Source organism: Xiphias gladius, chromosome 7 (genome assembly GCF_016859285.1).
Source record: "Xiphias gladius isolate SHS-SW01 ecotype Sanya breed wild chromosome 7, ASM1685928v1, whole genome shotgun sequence".
In the NCBI taxonomy this organism is placed as follows: Eukaryota; Metazoa; Chordata; class Actinopteri; order Istiophoriformes; family Xiphiidae; genus Xiphias; species Xiphias gladius.
The window spans coordinates 27,760,510-27,783,921 of record NC_053406.1 but is presented as its reverse complement, the minus strand read 5'-3'; the positions used below and the strand labels follow the sequence as shown (position 1 = coordinate 27,783,921).

The 23,412-nt window shown below is 46.4% G+C and overlaps 3 protein-coding genes across 4 annotated transcripts; 1 reads left to right on the top strand and 2 right to left on the bottom strand.

Annotated features, from left to right (window-relative positions):
* Nucleotides 1-571: 571 nt before the first annotated feature.
* LOC120792264 (P2Y purinoceptor 14-like) lies at nucleotides 572-4,306 on the bottom strand. The gene is made up of 4 exons (XM_040131337.1): nucleotides 4,248-4,306; nucleotides 3,062-3,215; nucleotides 2,642-2,901; nucleotides 572-1,322 (listed from the first exon to the last, which is right to left on the bottom strand). The coding sequence occupies exons 2-4, from the start codon at nucleotides 3,209-3,211 to the stop codon at nucleotides 572-574; spliced, it is 1,161 nt and encodes a 386-aa protein (XP_039987271.1). The 5' UTR covers nucleotides 3,212-3,215; nucleotides 4,248-4,306.
* A 2,588-nt stretch (nucleotides 4,307-6,894) lies between these two features.
* Nucleotides 6,895-15,022, bottom strand: LOC120791549 (P2Y purinoceptor 14-like). Its single transcript, XM_040129993.1, has 2 exons — nucleotides 11,780-15,022; nucleotides 6,895-8,666 (listed from the first exon to the last, which is right to left on the bottom strand). The coding sequence occupies exon 2, from the start codon at nucleotides 8,662-8,664 to the stop codon at nucleotides 7,621-7,623; it is 1,044 nt and encodes a 347-aa protein (XP_039985927.1). The 5' UTR covers nucleotides 8,665-8,666; nucleotides 11,780-15,022; the 3' UTR covers nucleotides 6,895-7,620.
* Nucleotides 15,023-15,843: 821 nt separating this feature from the next.
* LOC120791469 (zinc finger protein 708-like) lies at nucleotides 15,844-22,537 on the top strand. 2 transcript variants are annotated; one of them, XM_040129842.1, is made up of 5 exons: nucleotides 15,844-16,480; nucleotides 17,939-18,327; nucleotides 19,816-19,873; nucleotides 20,104-20,850; nucleotides 21,009-21,336. In XM_040129842.1, exons 1-5 carry the CDS (start codon nucleotides 16,003-16,005, stop codon nucleotides 21,230-21,232), a joined length of 1,896 nt encoding a protein of 631 aa, XP_039985776.1. In that variant the 5' UTR covers nucleotides 15,844-16,002; the 3' UTR covers nucleotides 21,233-21,336. The 2 variants fall into 2 exon arrangements, with proteins under 2 accessions (XP_039985776.1, XP_039985775.1); XM_040129841.1 differs by having other exon boundaries at nucleotides 20,104-22,537.
* Nucleotides 22,538-23,412: the final 875 nt, after the last annotated feature.

The following is a 23,412-nucleotide window of genomic DNA, read 5'->3' as shown; positions in this document are numbered from 1 at the left end:
CCGCTCCGTTGTTGGGTTGACTGTTGGGTTGGCCTGGTGTTAAGTTTCTCTGTAAGTCCCTGCAATGGAAACACGTTCCTCGCGGTTCAATTTGGTGACCAGTACCGTTTGTTAATCGTACTGTTTCTCTACCACATTTTGTGATGTTCTGCATTCTCGTAACAATCAGATATTTACATCTGCAGCACTCTTTTAATTCCCCTCAACTGCAGTTACTGAATTTTTAGAAAACAATTCTCAACACAAGATCGAACTTTCCCGTTGAAAAGGTTTTTTTGGAAAGCTGTTGTTTCCAATCAGTAAATCGGATCAATTATCAACTTCACTACCTGGTAAATTAAGGCCTGGCTTGAAACTCGACTTCAGTCTACTGATATCACTTTGCATCAAATTTTCAATACCCGCAAAAGGAATCCCCTGCTGCCACACCGGACCACAAAGTGCAAGAGTGAAAAATCTAAGTCTGTTAACAAGCAGGATACTGAAGCGGCCGACTCCTACTGACTGGTCTCTTTTACCTGCAGATGCCAGGGGTTGTAAACATTTGTGGTTGCGATGTGGCTGTTGCTTCTTAACAACACAAGTCATGGGTGTTGGTGTTAGCTTTAAGATTAGGTCCACTGCTCTGCTTTGTCGCTAAGCTGAGCAGTGTCTGCCTGTTGATTCGGATGGCGCTCATACGCCCGCTGATGCTTCTCCTCTCAGATTCCTGTGCACGCGTTGCGACCTGCGCGGTGCTGAACACCCTCCTCAGGCTCAGCTGGGCCCGGAAGGCCTTGCAGAAGATGAAGTAGATCAACGGGTCCAGGCAGATGTTGAGGACCGACACCATGACGGTCACCTCCTTCAGGTAGAACAACCCCGGGCTCCAGGAGCACTGCCTAGTCAGGAAGGCGTAGGGAAGACGGACCAGGTGGTAAGGGATGAAGCAAACACAGAAGACGCTGACCAACACCAACATGTTCCTGCGTGATTTGGCGAGTTTCTTCGAGCAGGAGGATGCCGGCTGTCGCTGCTGTACCAGCGACAGCCTGCGGGAGGTACTGTAGTAGAAGAAGACCAGGGAGATGAGGATGAACAGGAAGATGGCGGCGGAGCAGGTGTGGATGATTTTGTAGAGCAGACTGAGTTGTTGACTGTGCAGGAGGGCACAGCTGTCTGTGATGGGGACAGAAGGTAATGATTCCCGGGTGAGGAGCGACATGAAGACGTAGGTGGCCGTCATGCCCAGGAGGAAAATCCAGGTTACCGTGGAGATGATGTGAGCGGCTTGTACCGTCTGCAGGATGTGAGTTCCCAAAGGATGGACGATCTTCAGATACCTGGAGAAGGGAGGCAGGTGTCAGTACATGAAGCGTAGCCGACGCTCCCCGCCTTTCAATGACAACCGTTTTTGAAAAATTTTTAAACTTATTTTCTTTCTGCAATACTTGCGATAATAATAACTCAGGTCGAACACATTTGGGATCAGGCCTAAATATATTCAGGTCTAGTTGAATCGGATTTGGCTGGACTTGGGTCCCTTTTGAATCCCTTTTCATGTTTTGGAAATGAATTACAGGTAGGCTTTACAGGGGACTGTCTTGAATTTGGGTCTGAGCATTTCACGACCTCCTCTGGCGACAGAACACAGCTCCATTTTTGTCTTGGTCACTGGTCATCACATCCTGTATGTAGTGATATTGTGTGACGTTGCCAATACATCTACACGAGAAAGAAGCCAAAAAATCCTCAGAACTTCATCAGTTAAATTAACTAAAGTTCAACTTTGTGAATGAAGTGCTACAAGTGACCAGCAGTGCACTGTTCTTTTTGATTGGTTCTGTTTTGTTTTACCGTCTGAAATCTTGATTGAGATTCTTTTCTCACTGAATACGAAGGAATAACCTGAATGAGCAAAGAAAAAAGAGTCTGGAGCAAAGACGATTGTTGAATTACTCTTCAAAGTGCACGGAACTGATGAAGATGTGGCCAGCTAATACACCAACCAGCCGGGTGGGCGGCAGCAGAGTAAAAGATGAAGTAGTCCTCACAGTAAAGGGCTGACTCTGCAGAAAACGGATGTGTGTGGTGCTATGTCTTCAACAAACACCTCAAGTGAAAGGAAGTGACACATTTAATTTTCTTTGAAATTTCAGCACCCTTTGATGGGTGACACCAAACCATCAGCGTTCAAATGAGCTTCTGTACCTGTCCCAGTAAGCAAACCAGTCCCCAGTCACTGATGTTTAGATACAAAGGTGTAAAAAACGTCACCGGCTAACGCTGTGACATTTGTTACCGATCCTTCAGTTCAGCCATTTTCTGTCATTTGTCTGTCTGCCACAGAGTTATCACATCATGACCATTTCTGAGGCTCTCACCGTCTTTCAATAAGCTTTTAAAAGGGAAGTAACTTCCTGTCACGAAGCTGACAGTCGCCTCAGTTTGAGGATTCATTCACACATGTACTGGACACCTCTAACACACCGATACCAACAATGCAAACATTTTCTCTGCTCCCCTGGTCACTGAGGAAGATTTTATCATTTGTTCAGGACTGCAGGGCCACTGGAGCTGAGCCTCCGCCATCTGGTGTTGCTTGACCAGACCGGACCTGAGACCGGTCGATGACAAGCTGCTCCGTCCAGCCCAGGCCTACCTGTTAGCTGCGACGTAACCCATGAAAAGGATGCTGCTGTACATGTTGAGGTATAAGGCGGAGGCACCAAAGTTGCAGTACATCCGGTGGACGGGGACGGACTCGCTGGCGTAGTGGGCGATTCGTATGGGGAGACTGAGGCTGATCAGGAAGTCGGCAGCTGCCAGGTTCTTCAGGTAGACGGTCACGCTGCTTGACATCTTCTGCTGAGCTCTGCAGAAGTAGACCCTCAAAGTGACACTGTTCAGGACCAAGCCCACCTGCGGAAGAGAAAGGTTGAGCACGGCAACTGGATTTAAAACATGTACAGGCAGGATTCATTTGACATTTGGATAAATTCTTCAAGAAACTCTGCCAGTAAGTCACGAAGGTGTCTCATCAGAGAGAGAGACTGAGTGTATCTGAATATTTGAGACTGACCAGAAACACCAGACTGTAGATCAGCATGAAGAAGATGCGGCCCGAAGTGTCCATCTGTTTGCAGTGAGTCGAACTGTCGGTGTTGATGCTGTTGGCAACTGAGGACTGGTTGGAGGACGGCGTCACTCCCACTCCCCCAAGGTCACTCATGTTTCTGGATGTTCCGAGAAAAGAGGTTAACCCCAACAAATGATCACTGACATGTTCGAAAGTGGTTAGAACATCCCCAGGCTACATACAGAAACTGGTTCACGCTAAGAGGGAACTGCCAGGTCACCACAGCAGCAGGGGAGAAAACCTCTAAACAGCATGTACACTGAAATAAACTACAGTTAACCACAGCACCCTGCCCAACAGCCGTCTAAACACAACGTTTCTAGTTGCCAGAGTCATACGAGACTCACGATGGACCACAGCTCAGAATCAACCCGAGCACACTGATCTGAAGCTGGCCCGGGCACTGCTAACTGGACCGGATTCTCAACCCAAATCTCTCCACGTCTTCACGTTTGTTTATTTAGAAAAACACTGGGAGATTTTGCTGAGAGTCATTCGAAGTGTAATTATAAATCATGGTTCAATATTTTGTGATGTAAAAATGGGACGATATCCACGATGAAGTCGTGTCTTCAGATGGATCTGATCAGTGAGCCATTTCAAACGGAGCCCACAGGTTTAGTTCACATGCACATACAAGTTATGGACTGCACGTGAACAATGTAAAGACCTGATTGTACATACACACACTTTCAAGTTTAGAAAAACAAGAGTTCACTGTTTCATAGTGCATGACTGTCACACCAGAGACCAGGTTCACAACCACCAGGTTTTTAATGTTTTCTGATCCTCTGACATCACTAATGTTCAATGGTGGAAATGCCAGAGTTACTAATTATCCTTTACTACTCACATTTTACATGAAAAAGTGTACTTTTACTGCTGGTAACTACACAAAGCCGACAACATTTCTGTAGTTTTACCTGAGCAGGATTTCAATGGCAGGACTTTTACTTGCACTAGAGTATTTTCACATTGTTGTGTTGGTACTCTAGTTAAGTAAACACAACAGATCAGATTTTCTGTCTTTAACAACTCTCACACTATGTGTGCGAATCACAGTATTTTCCAGCCCCGCGATGGGGCAAATGTCTAGTGTTAGTGCAGTAGACGTACCTGCAGCACTCACCTCACAACGTGTCTGTCAGTGTGAATCTCCAATGTGAAAAACTAAGCGGCTTCCTCCCGCTCCCCGATCAGATCAGGAAGGACTGAAGAGACACAGAGGGTGGGAGGGAGGGGAAGGAAGAAGAGCTGCAGAAAAAGGCCGATGTGGTTATAACGCTGTGGCTATGTATTTCTGCTGCTCATTTGCAAGTCAAAAACAACAAGCAGAGTGATGAGACGCTATTTTCCTGTATGGCTGTGATAAACCTCTTTTGCTAATTGTGTCTGTGCTGTTTTTCTCTAATGTCTAAAAACAGGAGCAGCCTCTCCACTGAGTGGGTGAGTTTGTGTTTAGCATTGTCTGTCTGCTGTTTGGTGCTAAGCCAAAAGAAGGCCCTAAAAGAGGCTAAAAAGCCGCAGTGGCTGCGGAGGCTACGGCTGCCAGCCGAGAAATAGCCCGGCGTGTAACCCGTCGGTAAAAAAGGTGAATCGTCAGAGGTGCTAGCAGGTGGAGATTGTTTCCTTTGGAACGAGCCAGGCCAGCTGTTTCCCCCTGCGTCCAGTCTTTATGCTAAGCTACGCTAACCAGCCGCTGACCGTAGCTTCACACGAGGGCGGGATCAGTCTGAGCATCTGAGAGGAAGCGAATGGGGATTTTTCTAAAGAATAAATGTGGCATTCTTCCTTTTCCTCTGAGAGCCAGCCGTTGTTTAGATGTTAATTAATGGAGCCGCTGTAGTTCAGGCGGCACAGGCGTTAATTTATAGTCACCCTGAACATTTGATGCTGAATCGGTGTGAAACAGCCGCATCCTCCCTGCTACACTGCTGCCCTTTTCCAGACACTTCATTCCCGGGCCTCCTCCCCGGCCTCCTCCTGGTTTAGCACCTGGTCATTGGTGAGTTTTTAAATGGTTTTTCGCTCAGTGATTGCTTCGCGTCTCAGGCTCTGCCTACAGCTTGTTTTGACACTGCTGTGTGTGTATTTTGTCCGTTGCGTTCTTTTTTGACGCGAGGCTCTTCGTGATGTCTGCTCTCGAAAGCCGCTTCGTCAACATAAATCGGCGTTTCGCAGAATGGTCCAATCGGGTTCTCTTTCTAGCAACAGGGCTATAGCAAAGACTGTGGTTATGACAATAAACTGCAGTTAAGTCCCGTGGGTTAGGCAACAAAAACGATTGGTTAAGGTTAGGGAAACAATGTGGTTACGCTACGGTTAGTTACCATATCTACACTCTGCATTAAAGTCAGACTCGACGCATTCCCATCCGTCATAGCTGATGCAAAAATGTCCCTGGCGTCGTCCCTCTGTTTGCATGAGGTTAGATATTATAGTTGTTATGCTCATAACATATCAAAGACAAATTATACAGGAGAAAAAAAGGTGAATAAATAACTCACTGCATGGCACATATCACCCATGCGTGAATTCTCAGCTCGTAGGTGCGACAGTCCGGTTCTTATCAGCCGGCTCTGCGTGAAGGTCAGAGGTCAAAAAGAGGAGAACGCTACACCTGCGGCGGGCCGCTGTCTCTCTGGGCTAAAGGGAAAACCGACAGAGCAAGTTTCAGGAGCAGCATTCCTGCGTGCACCTGATGGAGGAAGTTTAACCGGAGGGATTCTCCCCAGCTCAGCTGTGAAGAGGAAGAAGAGCAGCAGCGGCGCAGAGGGATGCGGGTGTGGCATAGTAGTTACAACAGAAGCCGCAGTACTAGTGGTCACGGCTGTAATAATTGTAGAAATACGCTTTTAAGTCCTTCATGTCATCACGTTTGCGATCACATCTGCGTGAGTTCGCCTACTTCCACGGTCAAGGTTCCTGGTGCACGTGTAGAGGCAGAAAGGTGAGAGCTTCTATCGTCCCGCGTGCACACCGCCCTCCCGCGACCAGAAAACGTAACCATGCATTTGCGTAGTTTGAAGTTTTACTTTGAAAGTGCTGTTAGTGTGGTATGGTTGCTGTCAAAGGTGGTGGAAATTTTATTACCGTGTGTCTTTGCTGCCCCCCATCGGTCACAGACGTAAAATACACTCCATAAATGAAATACAGGTCCATAAGTATTTGGACAGTGACTCAATTTCTTTTTTTTAATAATTTTGCCTCTGTGCGCCAGCACGATGGATTTGAAACGCACAGATCAAGATGTGATCTAAGTGTAGACTTTCAGCTTTAATTCCAGGTGTTTGACAGAAACATCACATTGACTGTTTAGGAATTACGGCCACGTTTTCTTACATAGTCCCTCAGTTTCAACTCCAACGTGGTGGTTTACAAAGACAAAATGAAGAAAAATTGTCTCACTGTCCAAATACTTATGGACCTCACAATGTGTGCATATATATATATATATATATATATATAATTAGAATTACAAACTGTGACCACGGCAGGGCAGTGTTAACACAGGATTATATTCCACATCTGGAGGTGCAGCAAACGGCAGCGCGTCAGTTTTCAGGGGCGACTGTGAGAATGAAGAGTGATGTGTATGTACATGTGAATATGAAGGACTTAAAAAGGGGGAGGATAAAACCAGGAGGGAGGAGTGAATAAATATCTGTCTGGGTTTATTTTAGAAACACCGTCACCCTTGTGGAGTGAAACGCAAACAACACACAGTAGTACGTGTTTAAGCAGCTGCAAGAACTCTTACGTTGTTTTACAGCTCAAATGTTTTATTTGATGACATTTTATTTGATCAGTCCTGAGGCAAAAAGTTCAGCAGTTCTTTACAGGCTGGTTGAATCCATGAGATTAAATAAAATTTACGGTTCAGCCTCAGCAACACCCTCAGCTCAGATGTACGAATATTCGAAGCTGCGGAGAGAAGAGTGGCTCGCGACCTCGGGGCCGCAAAACCACATCAGCTGATTTCACTAAACAGTTAAAAACCAGTAACGTGATGCCGGAGGAGAACTGGACATCACCGCAGAGTCTGGTCTCCAGAGTCCAGTTTCACTTCCACAACGGCTAACCAGGATCACAACGTGGCGTCTTCCTTTGCTTTCCGTTCCTTTTCCTTTTCCTTGTTCTTCATCAATAAATAAAACGAATCTGAAGCTTTGTGAATCCTACGTATTGCATACATCTCATTTAATAATATACAGCATAATGTTATTTAATTGATCACCATTTTATATACATAATCCTGTATTTTTTAATGCACATTTCTATTAGCTTATTACATGATTACATTTCAATGTTAAGTGTTGCATTGTTGATGCACTGATCCTTCTTAAAATCAGCTTCGCTGATGGAGACCTGACACTTCACGATAAGGTTTTATTGTCTCTGATGCTCAGTTCCAGCGTCTGTTGGCCGGTAAATTACAGTGGTTATGGTTTTAAAAATATCCTCTCCTCTCCACCTCTCCTTGTCTCCTCTCTCCTCTCCTCCTAGATGTTGCTCAGACTCTGGGCGGTGGTCAGGGACCTCCTCCGCTCTCTCCCCGACAGTTTCCTCAGCAGCGACTCTCTGAAGGTCCGACACATCAGGACGTAGATGAGGGGGTCGAGGCAGACGTTGAGCGCCGACAGGAAGAGCGTCCCCTCCTTCAGCTGGAACAGCAGAAACTGGGCGTCCCGGCTGAAGCCCGTCCACGGCATCTGGCTCAGAGTGTACGGCACGCGGCAGATGTGGTACGGCACGAAGCAGACGAAGAACACCGCCAGGATGCTGAAGATGCTGCGGTTGGACTTGCGGCAGACGTCGCTGCTGTTGCGGCGCACGCGGCGGTACGACTGGTAAACCCGGTGGGCGATGGAGGTGTAGCAGAAGGCCAGGACCAGAAGCGTCACCCAGAACAGAGACACGCTGAAGAGCGTGGACACCCGGTGCCACTGCACGCCCAGAGGCGTCTTCAGCTGCATGCAGTGCCGAGAGTTCTCCTCGTTGGCCGGACGGCTGGTCAGGATGACGTTGGGCAGGACGCAGAGGAGGAGCAGGCTCCAGGTGAGGAGCGCTAGCACCCTGGCAGAGCTGACGTTCTGCAGGAGGTGCAGCATGGACATCCCACCCAAACTGGACCTGCAGGAGGAGGAGGAGGAGGAGGAGGAGGAGGTGTGTCGGACGATCTTGACGTAGCGCTCGAGGCTGATGAGGCCCATGAACAGGATCCCCACGTACATGGAGGAGTAGAAGAGCACGGCGGTGTAGCGGCAGATGACCACGTGGAGGCGCCAGCTGCCCAGACCCAGCTGAACCGCCAGCCTGAAGGGGAAGGTGGCCAGCATGAGGAGGTCGGCCACCACCATGTTCTTCAGGTAGACCACCAGACCCGAGTCGCTGGACACTCTGAAGAAGATCCAGGCGGCCACGCCGTTCAGGCACAAACCCACGATGCAGATCACGAAATAGAGCGGGGGGAGCACCTTGAGGGTGAAGGTGCTGCTGAAGTCTGAATGGTTGGTGGGGAGGCGGGTGTTGTTGAGGTGATCCATCCCTGGAAACACAACACAGTTTAAACATAATCATGATTCTGTGATATATTCCCGCATATTCTATTTTTGTGTTTTCTCCTGGTCGTTAAATCAACGTCGCACATATACTGTAAAACAGCAAAAAATTACAAACCAATGAAAAAGTGCCAGCCAATACTACGCATCTGTGTTTTTAACCAACTACCGGCATTGGCTCTACTGATGGTAACGTCAGTCGGCGCACCACTTTAGTCCAGACTGAAATATTGGTGACGACCCTCTCTGAGCAGGCCTCTCCCTGCAGGAGCCCCGGCGGGTGGAGTCGGGTCGGTCGGGGAGACTGGTGTCAGTCAGCCAGCGTTCTTCTTTCTGCCGTCTTTTATGTCCTTTATGTTAATCTCCCCTTTCGCTTATGCAAAATAAAGTTAGTTTTTGGCCACGACTCGTGTTTGGTCTCCCCTCCTTTGTCCGGCCTTGAGCCAGGTTGGGACGAATTCGGTGCTCGTCTGGGATCAAAATAAATATTTCGGTAATATGGAGTTTCCTCTTTGTGGCATGATGTGGTGACATTTTGAACAGACGTTCATGGTTTCTAGAGGACGAATCCCACTGACTTTGGTGATCACCTGACTTTTTCTCTAGCGCCACCGTGACGTTCGTGTTTGCGAATCAGAGAGGAAGACCTGGACTTAACTGTCAGACGGACTGGCCTTAAACTCGCTGCCGAAATTCGAGGTCCCCAGAGGATAGACTCTGAGGACTTTGGTGATCCTCTGACTTTTTCCCTGGCACCAACTACAGGTCAAACGTCTCACTCATGCAGTGAAATGTCTCAACGACTATTGGACGGATTGGGATGAAACTTGGTTCAGACATTCATGTTCCCCTCAGGATGAACTGCATTAACGTTGGTGATCCTCTGACTTTTCATGTAGTGCCATCATCAAATCAGAATTCATACTAGTCCGGCTTTGGTTTATCTATGTAACAGTTTGGTTCTCTTTACACTAGCGGGGCTGTAGACTCATAGTCTTGTTCTCACCGTAACTCACTTTACATTCACATATCAACAAAGGAGTCACAAAAGCAGTTTCCGTCTGTCCCGTTAACTCCCCACAGAAGCCTTTTGTGTTCACGGACCGAACACACAGCGCTCTGTTTACACTGAGGCACGTGCACAAATAAAAAGCCTCCTTTACTCCTGTTTGTCCTGCTGTTCACACACACACACACACACACACACACTTCCCCCCTACTTCTGATTCATCCCAGTCCAACACACACACTCAGGCTCCACTTCAGTCCTGCTTCATCCACTCTTGTAAAAACAAGAGGACTGATTAAATTATTTTTAGCCCCCGTCCTGACCCGACCCAGCGTGGATCCTGCGACTTCGGCTGGTGCCAGGTGATTGTTTCCCCAGTTGGTCGTTGCTGAGGGTTCAACCCCAGACAACCTGTCGGGGCTATAAAGGAGCCGAAACACTAAAAGCTAAAGTCATCACACTGCGGCTTCTTGCGCTGATCTGAATCGTCAGCTATTATCAAGTTCCTGTCTGAAAAAATATCGTGTCTTCTGATCTCCTGTGTTTATGGCGGTCACATTATTTCACACAAGACAGCAGTGAATTCCTCTCCCACAGCTCTGTCTTTCTGTCGCGTATCACCGCACCAGCTGGTAAATTGTGGCGAGCCCAGAAGTTCTCACACTGAAGTGCTCAGTGTGGTTCTTAAAAGCCACAGACAGGAAATGTATTCGCACTGAGGAGAAGCAACGACAAGTCATTCCGATCTCTGTTCTTCACCCGTTGCCACATAGCCCTAGCCACGAGCCCAAAAGTATTACCCCCAAAATAAGAAAAGCTTGCTGTGTGATTGCAGTCGCGACCCTGGTCTCAATCAATCAGGCAATCGAGCAGTTTTTCTGCCTTTTCCCCAATGGCAACACGTTTACTGGACTAAAGCTTGGGGGCCTTTCGTCCGTTAGAATCTTGTGGTGAAAAGGGCGTTGAGTCCGTAGCACGTGGACGTGTGTATAATCTGTCAGTCAGCCAAGACACAACTAACGCAGCACTGCCGAGGTCTGTGTGGGTGGTTACTAGTAGTGCTTTTCTTCGTTTTCTTGTCTTTTTCATCTTCTTGTGCTACTTCTACATTTCAATGTGAAGCACGTAAAGTAATGGAACATAAATTCAAATGCCTCGTTTTGTATTTAGAGGGTAAAAGCAGTCTAAGGGTGACTTTACCTCTCATAAGTAATCATTACTGTCGCCCTGTTATTGTATTTTTGTATTACGTATATGGGGGGAAAGAGATTTCAAGAATAAAGTCATAGTTTTTTGAGAAAAACATAAAATGTCAGGAGAGTAAAGTATTAAAAAGTTGTAATATTACAAGAATTAAGTCATATTTTACAGGATAAACTAAACATATCATGACATAAATTTGTCTCTTTACAAGGTCACTGCATCGTAAGAAACCGCGGCTGCATGGGAAACTCAGACGCTTCGTGACAGCAAATAACCCACAGCACCTCGTCAGAACTGTTTTAAGCCCTTCACCGGTGTTACCACAGTAACACTCGAAACCAGGCGCTCCGTGAGCTCAGCTTCCTTCTCCCCGTAACACCATTCTGGGTCGAAGCCAGCGTTTCAGAACAACAGGGGTCACCGCGACTTTCTGGTCGGACGAAACACGATAACTGAAGACGTCACCTCTGAAAAACAATCACGGTCATTTTCCCTCTTTTTTCTGACATTTTATAGACTTTAAGATGAATTAATTAACCCTCGACTGTTTACTCGACAAGGAAAGTACTTGTTGCTTGTTAGGACCTTAATGTAATGTAATTTATGGAAATTTTATCTCTTGCTCCCTGACTCAGAATGGGCCCTGACGTTATATTTCTGTGAATATTTAAGGTCCTGCAGTTCAAAATGCTCCGGCGGTGGCCCCTTTCTCGCGCTTCCCTTACGCTGCTCACGTTATGTTGCATGTTGCTCACTTGCCTCCCACAGCAGAACGAACCAAACTGAAAACTGCGAACCGACACAACTATCAGCATCATTTGATGGAAGCGTAGGTGAGTGAGTCAGTATCAGCTCTGTGTATAGATCTATTAGAAGGAGTTTACTCACCGTATGAAGGGTCTGATGTTCAGTCAGGTTCCCATGCAGTTGTTGGCTTTTCCTGTGATGTGATTTACTGCTGTGTGGTGTAGGTGGGGAGTCACATGCAGTGTGGTTCAGAGCGTGAAGTTTGAGCCGTTTCAAGGCTGTGCAGGAGTTCCACTTCCTTTCTTTCTCTCCCTTTCTGACTGTTCCTCCCCCTCTTTATTCTCATGCAATCCCCCTCTCGCTCTCTCTCTCCAGGAAACTGGTGGTTCTGTTCTCATCCTCTCATCGCTCTCTCTCTCTGGCCAACACTAGTCTACAGTCATGTTAGCAGCTCTGTGAGGCTATTAGCTCGATGCTAGACCTCAGCCTGCCGTGCTGACACGCTGATGTTAGCATGATGTTAGCATTAGCTAATTAACCCTGAACGCTGCCACCGCCAGGATTCTGTCCCGTCACCTTCGTCCATCCAGTCGTTGTTGAGACATTTCATATGATCATATGACACTGAACTGCAACAGCGAACACATTTTGCAGGAAATATAATGATCTGTGGCTGGATCGCGCTCAGAGGCAACTTTCCTTTTTTTTTGAATGAATGAATGAATGAAGTGACACATTTATGAAGAGCAGTGGAGTCACCAGGAGGTGGCTGGTGGGCGTACAGGACGAACAACTGCCGGACCAGAGACCAGGTTCACACCCAGAGTCCCGTCTGTGGTTCGGGCAACAACGACTCTTTGGTTCAGGTTCGGGAAAGACGTTGGTTTGGGTTCAGTGTAAATAAACAGCTTGTGTCTGAGGTCGCTGTGAACTTTTTCTGTGTTAAACCAGACCAGGATCTTCCCTGAACCTGAACCGGGTGCTGAACAGAACCACGAACCAGTTTAATGACGCTGGACGTTGAGCTGCAGGATCGGACGTTTTGGTGGAAAACAAACACGTCGTCTGTGAACGCTGGTCCCGATACGTTCGGGATCAGTGACTTGACGGATACGTGATTTAACAACATTTCCTCGTTTAGAGAAACAGTGGAAACAAGTGACTCAATACGTCTGATCATGCCGATGAACATAAGCGGAGACTCTTCAAACATCAGTGGCAGAGGCCGAAGGCCCGACGTGGGGAAAAGCGCTTCCTCCGCCCCGCTTCGTGTTGGCAGAGCAGAGGAAGAGGTGCCTGATGTTGAGCGCCTCTCAGCTGGACGAGGAGCGAATCACTCACAGTGGGCCGGTGTGGTTCTAGGTTTTTCTTAGTGTCACTAAGTCCCATGTGCAGACTGAAACCGACAGCGTGTCGGTGCGTCTCTCTCGACGCTTTCCCTCCTCTCGGGCTCAGTCGTTCCCTAAAACAGCCGCTCGCTGCAGGTTTGCTCAGACGGGCAGGAGGGAACGTTTCCAGCAGGTGTGGTTCCCTTCCACCAGACTGACAAGACTCCACCTTCTTTTCCCAGTACAGTGTGTCTCTTCTCTGTTGTATTTGTTTCTCTAATCTTTACGTCTCTGTCTCACTCTCCAGCGCTGTTTGTCCCTCAGCAGATAACAGGATGTGTGTCAGACTGATTCTGATTCTGGACATCTATTCTCACTTCGTCCTTTTTTAGCTTCTCATCTTTCCACTTTTAGCGTCACAATCCACGTCCCCGCTTCCTCTTTCTGGGTTTGACCCGTTGACCCGTCCCGGGTTCAAAAGTCCACTGTCGGGCCCCTTCTTCTGTGACTGAACACAGTCAGTAATTCGGGAACATGACTCACATGAACTCGATATAAACTACAAGGACGAAGCTCTTAAAACCAAGTTTGCCTCCGGCCACACACGTAAACTGAGAGCTTCCTGTGAAAATCCCGCTGCTACGACGAAATGTACTTGGATTATCCCGGGGGTGGGATGAAGGGGAAACGCATGTCGACCGGGAAACAGACGCCGACGCAACACTGAAAAAACTGCACCTCGTAAGCTTTAAATTTAAATGGCAAGTTGCTAGGGCCTCAGGGACCTTTTAAAGGATCTCCACTTGAGGCAAAAGCTGAAACCGGGCCAGCGGATCGGGTCGGCCTCTTGGCTCAACGAAAGGGACGAGATAACTTCATCCTAAAGCGAGGAGGTCCTGCTGACTCGCGTTCTGCAGCTGGAGAAAAACATTTCTCCCTCCCTGCTCTCCTCATCCTGTAGAGGCTTCGGTTTATTATCAGCCCGGGCTACGTGGGCAGGTTGGTCTGTTTCAAGCTTAGATGACTGGTCATCTTCATAATTTATAACTCTCAATGGGTTCAGTTGACTGAGTGTCCAGTGGACCGTTACGTAAAAACACTCGCAGCCTCTCTGCTGATACTTGGGGTTAAAATTCCCCAAAGTATCCTTCTGTTTTCCTCAAAGGAGAAAAAAAAAAGACAGGATAGAGGCGGTTATGTGTCTTTTCATAGGAGCCAGATGTTCTCCTCCCTGATCAAAATCAAAACGAAGGTGCGTAGGCCTGTACGTGTTGAGGAGCAGTGTTCCCGGGTTGCCGTCGACCGCCAGCAGCACGGCAACGGATGAAGATTCGAAATGAAAATCAAGCCGAGAATTTGACCTCACGCAGATGTGAGTGGCTTCAACTGAGAGTAAATGAATAGAGGCAGAAATTCTGTGTTGAATATTACGTCGGTCTAACGTCTTAGTCTGGATAAAGTCGAGGCCTAAACTTGAGAAGTGAGGCCGAATCACCAAAGTGGCCTTGAGACGCCGAGTCCTCTCCAGTTTCAGTTTTTTCTACAGGGAGCTGCGGCCCGGGTGGGACATGTTTGTGGACACTGTGGATGCACACACATGTGCCCGCGTGCGTGTCTTCCGCCCACGCCGCTTCGCTCTGGAGGAGAATGGGAGGAAGAGGAATCCAGCAGGGAAGAGGAAGATATCTGACACGAGAGGAGGAAGTGGAGCATCCCTGTTCATCTCTGCTGAAACAACACCGAACATCTGCACAGCTGCGGCCACGCGCAGCCAGTGCACGCAGCCCTGCTGTGCTGATGCTGCATTCGACGGCGGTGGGAATTTTAGCCTTTCTCTTGCTAAAACCATTTAAAAAGGGTCAAATCTGAAAGAGCAGGTGACCTTCCATGTGACTTGTTTTTGATTTGATTTGACTGCATTAGTTTAACGTGTTCCCCTCTTTGGTATTGCTGTTGTTACTCTTTTTTCTTTCCTTCACACGGTGGTGGAAAGTAACTAAGTACATTTACTCAAGTACTGTTTAATGTCATGTGAACAGTGAACCAGCTGCCTGGTGGCCGACAGGGTCCAGTGGCAGCGGCCTGAGCAGACAGGATATCTCCACCATCCAGTGTAGCCGGTGTGGTGGGTTCCATCATGGTCATAATGGTTTATTATAAGAACCCAGTTTGAAGTTTTAGTTTCTGAGTAAAAGTTTAGAGTTTTGAAGGACAAACTGCTGCTCGGGAAAATCAGCATTTAGTCTTTCTGGAGTTTAGAGCAGGTTTTAAATCAGGCAGGCAGGACTGAAGTAGGTCTTTTTTCAGCACCGTTGTGAAATATCAGATCCAGATGTTTTGTCTAACTGGTTTTTGGACTGAGGTTTGAAGGCACAATAATCCGTCACTGCATGTGCTGACCCATACATTTCTACATGTATTCATATATTTGTATGCATTTATTTATTTCTGCATTTATTGTATGTATTTTTCTATATGTATTTATTTATTTTTTCTACATTTATTTATATTTTTCCACGTTTATTATAAATATACAAACAGACAAATGGGTAAAAAATAAATATATTTTTAAAAATTAAACAATACATTAAAACAGAGACTGAATACGTACTGAGATCAATAACTACAAAAAAAATGAATATTCTTTGTATATTTATTGCCCATTTGAGCTTTTTAAAATTTATTTATTCGTCTTTTGTATTAATCATGTTTGTTTGTTTACTTTTTTTATTTTGCAAAAATAAAATAAGAATTAAAAAAAATCTCGTTTTGGGCCTTAACAACTGTTCACACACACACGCACACACACGCACACACACAAAACTGATAAACAGTCCTGGACGCGCTTCACTCACGACGCATGCGCTCCAGCTGCAACTTCCGGACTACAAATCTGCGTTCTCCTGCACTTCCCAGGACCAAAACAACAACAACAACCACAACACTTGAGTTTGGCTTCAGGGGAAGTGGCAGAGAGTTTCTTTCTACGTTACAACGTACGGAAGGTGCGGAGGAGTCAACTCGGGTGAAAGAAAGATGGACGCCTGCGCCAACGACCGGTTTGAGACCCAGACACGGACCGCGGTGGAGGTGTCCGTCCGGGCCACCTTCGCCGCGCTGGGGCGGGACGGTGCCGCGGGCGGAGGAGGCGGGAAAGCAGCGACGACGACGTGTCTCCAAACCCTCCGGGAGCTGGGGAGAAATTTAACCGCCAAAATAACCGAGCTCTACCGAGACGCGTCCTCCGGGCTGCTGCGGGAGAACCGGGCTCTGAGGGCGAAGGTGGGGCAGCTGGAGGCCGAGCTGAAGAGCAACCTCGCGGCCGGCTTTCAGCTGGAGAGTCGGCTGCGGAGCCAGGTGGGCCGGCTGAGGAGGGAGGCGGCTCACCTGGACCGGGAGGTGAAGAGGACGAGAGAGAGAGCCGAGAAAAACCGGGAGCTGCTGGAGACCGAGAGGAGGGAGAGGACTCTGACCGGGCCGGTCCATGTGCTGCTGCAGGGCGGATCAGTGCTCGGTGAGAGGGCGGTCTGACGGGAAGGAGGGAAGGAAGCATAGCAACACTACTACTGCTGCTACTAGTAGTAATAATAATAATAATAATAATGATAATGATAATAATGATAAATAATACTTTATTCATAAAGAACATTTCTTACAAAAAGATGCCCTGCAGAATTCTTCACAAAACATGAAAAGTACACATGAAGACAGGTGCCAGCATCAGTGGAAGAACTTCTGCATTGAGTGATAATACATTATCAATCATAATGTTATACAGATCAGTCACACCACAATGTTAAAAATACTCCATCACATCTCAAAGTTGTAAATACCAAATGTCAGTCAAGTAATAATTTGAAGTATTAGCGGCAGAAGGCACCTGATATATGAAAAGTAAAAGTATTTAGAATGCAAATGGTTCCTTTCAGATGTTTATAGGCTATGATAAATTTGACATCTGCCATTAATGTGTAAGAAGAGCTGCAACAAATAGTTAATCACTGAAAAAAACAAAAACTGGCAACCATTTTAATCAGTGAATTGTTTCATTGTCCTTTTTCAGACAAACACTTGCCGATTCCAGCTTCCGAATTATGAGGATTTCCTGCTTTTCTTTGTCATATATGATAATAAATTCAATGTCTTTGTGTTTTGGACCATTGCTCAGACAAAATAAGCTATTTCAAGATGTCACTTTGGGCTTTTCTTTGACATTTTACAGACTAAACTGGGGCAGTGACTAACCACAACTTTTCTTATTGATTAGTCTGCCGTTTGTTCTCTTGATTAATCGATTATTGGTTTAGTGAATTCAATCTCAACAAGTAGTGGAGGAAACAGCCAAAAACATCTTAAAATTGCTTGATTTGTCTTGTCTGCAGCAAATTCTTTAATTTAAGAAGCTAAAACCAACACATTTTTTTTTGCAATTCATTTTTGCTTGAAAAGGGGTTGAAATTAATCAACTAATTAATAATCAATCGACTAACCGATGCAGCTGTGGACTAAACAATAATCGTGAAAACAATATGCTAATGAATGAAGAACAAAAATAGTTACCTGTAAGTTGCATTTTAATATTAAAGCTGGTCAAGTTGGAGCAAATTCTAATATGAAAGGATAGAAAAGTAACCAGTCGTCCAATAATTGTGGTGTAATAAAAAAAGTATAATTTTTTCTTCAGAAATATAGTGGAGTTGAAGTATAAAATAGAGTGAAATTATACCTCAAAGTACCTGGGTACATGTTCTTAGTTACCTCGCACCACCGACATCCATTCCAAGATTTGATCCTCTGTGCGCCAGAATATTTTGGAGTTCTGCTGTGGTGCACTAGAAGTCTACAGTAGCATAAAATTAAAGTGCTTGAGTGCTTGACTACAGTGCTTCAGTAAACTTACACTCCACTTTACTAAGTGATATTGTTTCTGATTGTATTTTTGCTTCATCTTGTGTTACCATGACGGCCACAGGGAGCCCCGTTGTGTCCCTGTACACCAATCAGATGGTGTCGGACCCTGCAGCTCTGTCGGTGGCCATCCTGAGCTCTTCAGTGGCCACAGGTCAGACCTGGGCTCAGCGCTCTGCCCCTCTGATGGTGACAAGTCAGCCTCTGCCCAACCTCACCTCCGTGCCTGTCAATCTTCACCTGACACCTCAGGACGCTGCTGCTGCTGCTGTACTGACCATGACACAGACTTCCCAGAACCCCCTGCAGTCTGCACCGACAGCGAACAGTCAGGTGACCCCCGATCTTCAAACCTCACTGAAGGCCACGGGGAAGGCTGCTGACGGTCCACCGGGTTTCACGGCGGAGGAGAACAAACCCGTGGCCTCATCAGGGGTCACCTCTGAAACTCAGGTAAGCCTCATGGAGTGTGTGTACACAAACGTGTCACGGTGTTTTCCCACCACAGCTTTTTAGGGGACGTACACTCGCCGAGCACTTTATTAGGAACACCTGCACACCTACATATTCCTGCAATTATCCAATCAGCCAATCACGTGGCAGCAGTTCAGTGCATAAAATCCTGCAGATACAGGTCAGGAGCTTCGGTTAACGTTCACATTAAACATCAGAATGGGGGGAAAAATGTGACCTCAGTGAGTTTGACCGTGACATGACTGTTGGTGCCAATCGGGCTGGTTTGAGTGTTTCTGAAACTGCTGACCTCCGGGTTGATTTTTTACTCAGAATGGAGCCAAAAACAAAAACATCCAGTGAGCATCAGTTCTGTGGACGGAAACACCAGAGGAGAATGTCCAGACTGGTCGGAGCTGACATAAAGGCTACGGTAACCCAGATAACCACTGTTTACAGCTGTGGTGAGATGAACAACACGTCCAACCTTGAGGTGGATGAGCTACAACAGCAGGAGACCACGTCAAGTTCCAGTCCTGTCAGTTTAGAACAGAAATATGAGGCTGCAGTGGGCACAGACTCACCAACACTGGATATTTGGAGACTGGAAAAATGTAGCCTGGCCTCTGATGGATCTGGATTTCTGCTGAGGCAGCAGATGCTCGGGTCAGAATCTGGTGTCAACAGCATGAATCCATGGACCCAATCTGCTTTGTGTCAACAGTCCAGACTGCTGGTGGTGGTGGTGGTGTAACGGTATGGGGAATGTTTTCTTGGCTCCACTTTGGCCCTTTAATACCAACCAATCGTGGTTTGAAGGCCACAGCCTGTCTGAGTATTGCTGCTGACCATGTGCTTCCCTTTATGGACACAGTTCACCGTCTTCTAATGGCTACTTCCAGCAGGATAATGCAACATGTCACCGAGTGGTGACTGGTATCATTAACATGACAGCGAGTTCAGTGAACTTCAGTGGCCTCCCCAGTCACCAGATCTGGATCCAGTAGAACAGCTCTGGGATTTGGTAGAACAGGAGATCGGCAGCATGTGTGTGCAGCTGACAAATCTGAAGAAGTGATGTGATGCAATCAGGTCAACATGGACCAGGGTCTCAGAGGAAAGTTTCCAACATCTGGTGGAATCCAGGACACGAAGAACCGAGGCTGTGTTGAGACCAAAGGGAGGAACTACCCGGTATCAGTGTGGTGTTCCTAATAAAGCGCTCAATGAGTTTACGTGTGAAGGTAACCTGAATCCAGTGCAGGAATGTCGGACTCAACCACTAACAATAAAAACTGAGATGTAATCACTGAATGTAAATGCACTGAATGCATATTGCAGAAAATACACCGACCATAAACAGTATCAAAGAACGAGGTTAGATTTCACAAAAACATCAACGGTTATAACTTTAATTGAATTTTGGTCTTTTTGGAGACTTTGTTGATAAATGGCCAAACTTCATACTGTTAATCTTGCTCTTTACAGGGAACCTTGACCAAGCTCAGCGAGGACAAACCTGAAGAGGCTGGAGGAAAGTCAGCAGGTGACAGCAGATTTCAGACTGCTGGGGATTTTAGAACATGTTGGATAAAATTAGGAAATCATGGTGGTTCCAGAAAGGTTTCATCTGACTGTATATATGTATAGATATAGATATATATCATTTTAATTTCTTGAATCATACCTGTTGACAAAGGTGCGTGTACAGGTGCGGACCGTTTTGTGTGCTTCATGTAGTACGAGATAACATTTCTCTTTTTTTCTTACGCTCAGGCCTCGGGAAGGGTAACAGCCAGGAGAAAAACCGAAGGAGGAAGGAGAAGAATCAGCAGAAGCGAGTCTTCTGTGAGAAATGCAACAAAGGTTTCCACTACCGACATCAGCTGAAGCAACACATGAGCTGTCACGACAAGCCTTTCTCCTGCGACCAGTGCGACAAGCGCTTCCACGAGGAGAAGACTCTCCAAACTCACCTACAGGCCCACAAGGTGAGAACGGCAAGAGACAGGAAAAGTCAGCAAATGTGGCCTTGTAGCCAGTGTGACAAACAATTCAGACTCCAGAAAAACCTCGAAGCACACCTGCTACGCCATCAAGCGCAGAAAATATCCTTCAAGTGCTCTGTTTGCGAGAAGACGTACGGTAAGCTGCGTCTGCTGAAACGACACGAGGCCGTCCACACCGGGGTCCGGCCCTTCATCTGCGACACCTGCGGGAAACGGTTTACCACCAAGAGCGTCCTGCAGGAGCACCGGTCCATTCACAGCGGAGAAAAACCTTTCACCTGTGCCACCTGTGGGAAGACTTTCAGGACATCTGCCCATCTGTTTTCTCACAAGAGAGTGCACTCGGAGGAGCGGCCGTTCAAATGCTCCGACTGCGGCAAGGCGTTCAAGCTGAAACGAGCTCTGGTGCAGCACCAGATCGTCCACACGGGGGAGAAACCCTTCGTCTGCCAGATGTGCGGAATCGGATTCGGCCTCAAGAACAACCTCCAGAGACATCTCCGTGTCCACACAGGTGAGAAACCTTTCAGGTGCGAGGAATGTGGGGAGCAGTTCTCAGGGACATGGGCGTTCAAGACCCACATGCTGGTTCACGGCGCCAAGAAACCATTTATGTGTGACCTGTGTGGGAAGATGTTTTTCTACAACTCTAAACTGCTGGAGCATCAACAGGTGGTGCACCAGGACCAGGAGATGTTACAGAATCAGCAGAGAGAAAAACCTGCAGGCCTCAAATCCTTCAGCTGTCCGGTCTGTCAGAAATGTTTCTCCAGCGCCAGCACTTTGAGAGTTCACGAACAAAGCCACACAGAAGAAAACAAATTAATCTGCGCTACCTGTGGGAAGTCTTTCCACCGAAAATGTACGTTTGTCTACCACATGCGACGTCACGGTGAGGAGAAGCTCAACAACTGCGGCGTGTGCGGCAAGAGATTCCTGCAGCCGAGCCGTCTAAAGGAGCACATGACGCTCCACACCGGAGAGAAAAGGTACACGTGCGAGCAGTGCGGCAAAGCCTTCAGGACGCGCAACAACTTCTACCGACACGCTAAACTCCACAGAGGAGAGCGGCCGTACGAATGCCAGGTCTGCAGCAGTAAGTTCAGCCAGTCCAACCAGCTGAAGTCGCACATGCGGATCCACACCGGGGTGAAGCTGTACTCCTGTGACCGCTGCAGTCGGGGCTTCTCCAGCTGCAGGCAGCTCAAGAAGCACCGCTGTGGTGACGGCTTTCAGAGATCGACGCTCAGCACAGGAAGTAGCAGAGCGCCGACGTGACCTGAGCGATTTTTCCAAAAAAAAAAAAAAAGTCCTCATTTGAAGTTTACTTCTTCTTTGGTTTCAAGAAGAAATGTGGTGCAGATGTTTTTGTTTCTCTCAGGATGAAATGTAATAACTTTTGGCGACCCTCTTGACTTTTCCTCTGGCGCCATCATCAGGTCAACATTTCAATTTGTCCAATATTTAGATAAAATAAAATGGCAAACATGGAAAACACCTGCTTAAAGTGAGACTATGCAACGTTTGCTGAACAGCGGTTGTTATGAGAGTATTATCAGATAATGGAAAACGCTAAAATACTGCGTAGTTAAACTAATGTTTAGCATTTATCTAAAATGCTAAGCTGTTATAACAGTAGAGCAAATGGAAAAGAGCCTTAACAACACAAAAACTGACTCAGTAATGTGTGTTACATGGCAATTTTGGGCTGTAGCGGCAAACACCACTGATTGTGCAGGATTGAGCAGCGGTCATAGAGCAACGATTGATCTTAGCTCAAGGCCCCACCGTGCCTAATGTCGTTTTTTACTGTTTTTGTAGTTGTCACTTATCATTCCTATCTCTTATGCTAACATTTTACCCAACTTCAGTGCAAGGACACAGCGTTACAGTGGAGTCCAAAAGTCCAACAGGCAAGTGTGTGAGGAAAAAACAAGAACAAAACAACAATCACTCGTGAATAAGACCTCTGCAGTGGCACAGTGTCGGAGTCAGAGAAGAAAAGGCTCAGGTAAAAAAAACAACTCAGGGTTGGACTGGCAAAGATGAACCTGCTGGATAATGTGGTATTAACCAGCCAATCGGATATGCTACACTCTGGAGGGTGTGGTTCTGCTCTCTACCTGCTGATCGAGGATAAAATGGTTGCCACTGCGATTTATTTCTCAGTAAAAAACATAAGTATGCAGTTTATTTTAAGTACACTCAGTTGAGAGCAAGTCATAGACTTTTTAATCTTACATTTTTACACAAGTTGTGCTCAATTGAAACCACTGATGTCGGAGTCAGTGTATCAATACTTGAACTTAAGATACGCTTATTTATATATTGAAATTTTGTTCAGGTATTTCGATATTTTACCTACCAAAACAACATACTGGTAAAAGTACACTTTGAAGTATTAAAATAAAATACATTTAAAGAATACGTATCAAGTGTGTGCCTTTGTATCTGTATTTCATTAGTGTCTTAATGTCTTAGCTTGACGTCGAAGACCTGAATCTTTTTGATATGAGAGACATGAACTTGTGGAAATGATTGTTCAATATTTTTTGAGTGCTCCACCTCTGAATCCCCAGAATAATCTCTTCACCTCGCTTTGCGAAAAGTGTTGTTGAATAAAATCGTGTTTTATCCTGTTTATAAAGACGAGGTGTTCGAATGTTTCTGTTCGCTCCGGCCCACTATGTGTAGTAGCGAACTGGGTGTGTTCAGTTTGAAAAATAAAATGAATTCAACAAACATACTCAAAACACACGATAACCAAACAAATAATGAAACAAGCAGAATAAATGACAATAAATTAAATCGATAAAAATTGGTGAGTTATTACATAGATTTGCAAGTTTAATCGCTTTTGCATTCACCAAAGTACAATTTGTTTGCAGATATCACTAACTACTGACAGGGCTTAATTTTATTAAAGTTGCTCTATTTATTCCTGGTGGAAATGAACCTTTATAAAACTTCGATGATGAGATACATCTGCAATTTTCTGAAAGTACAGTTAATACTGAGAAAGGGTCTTTTTTTTATGTTTTTAGGTATTACGCTAAAGTTGCGTCCAGTTATGCTC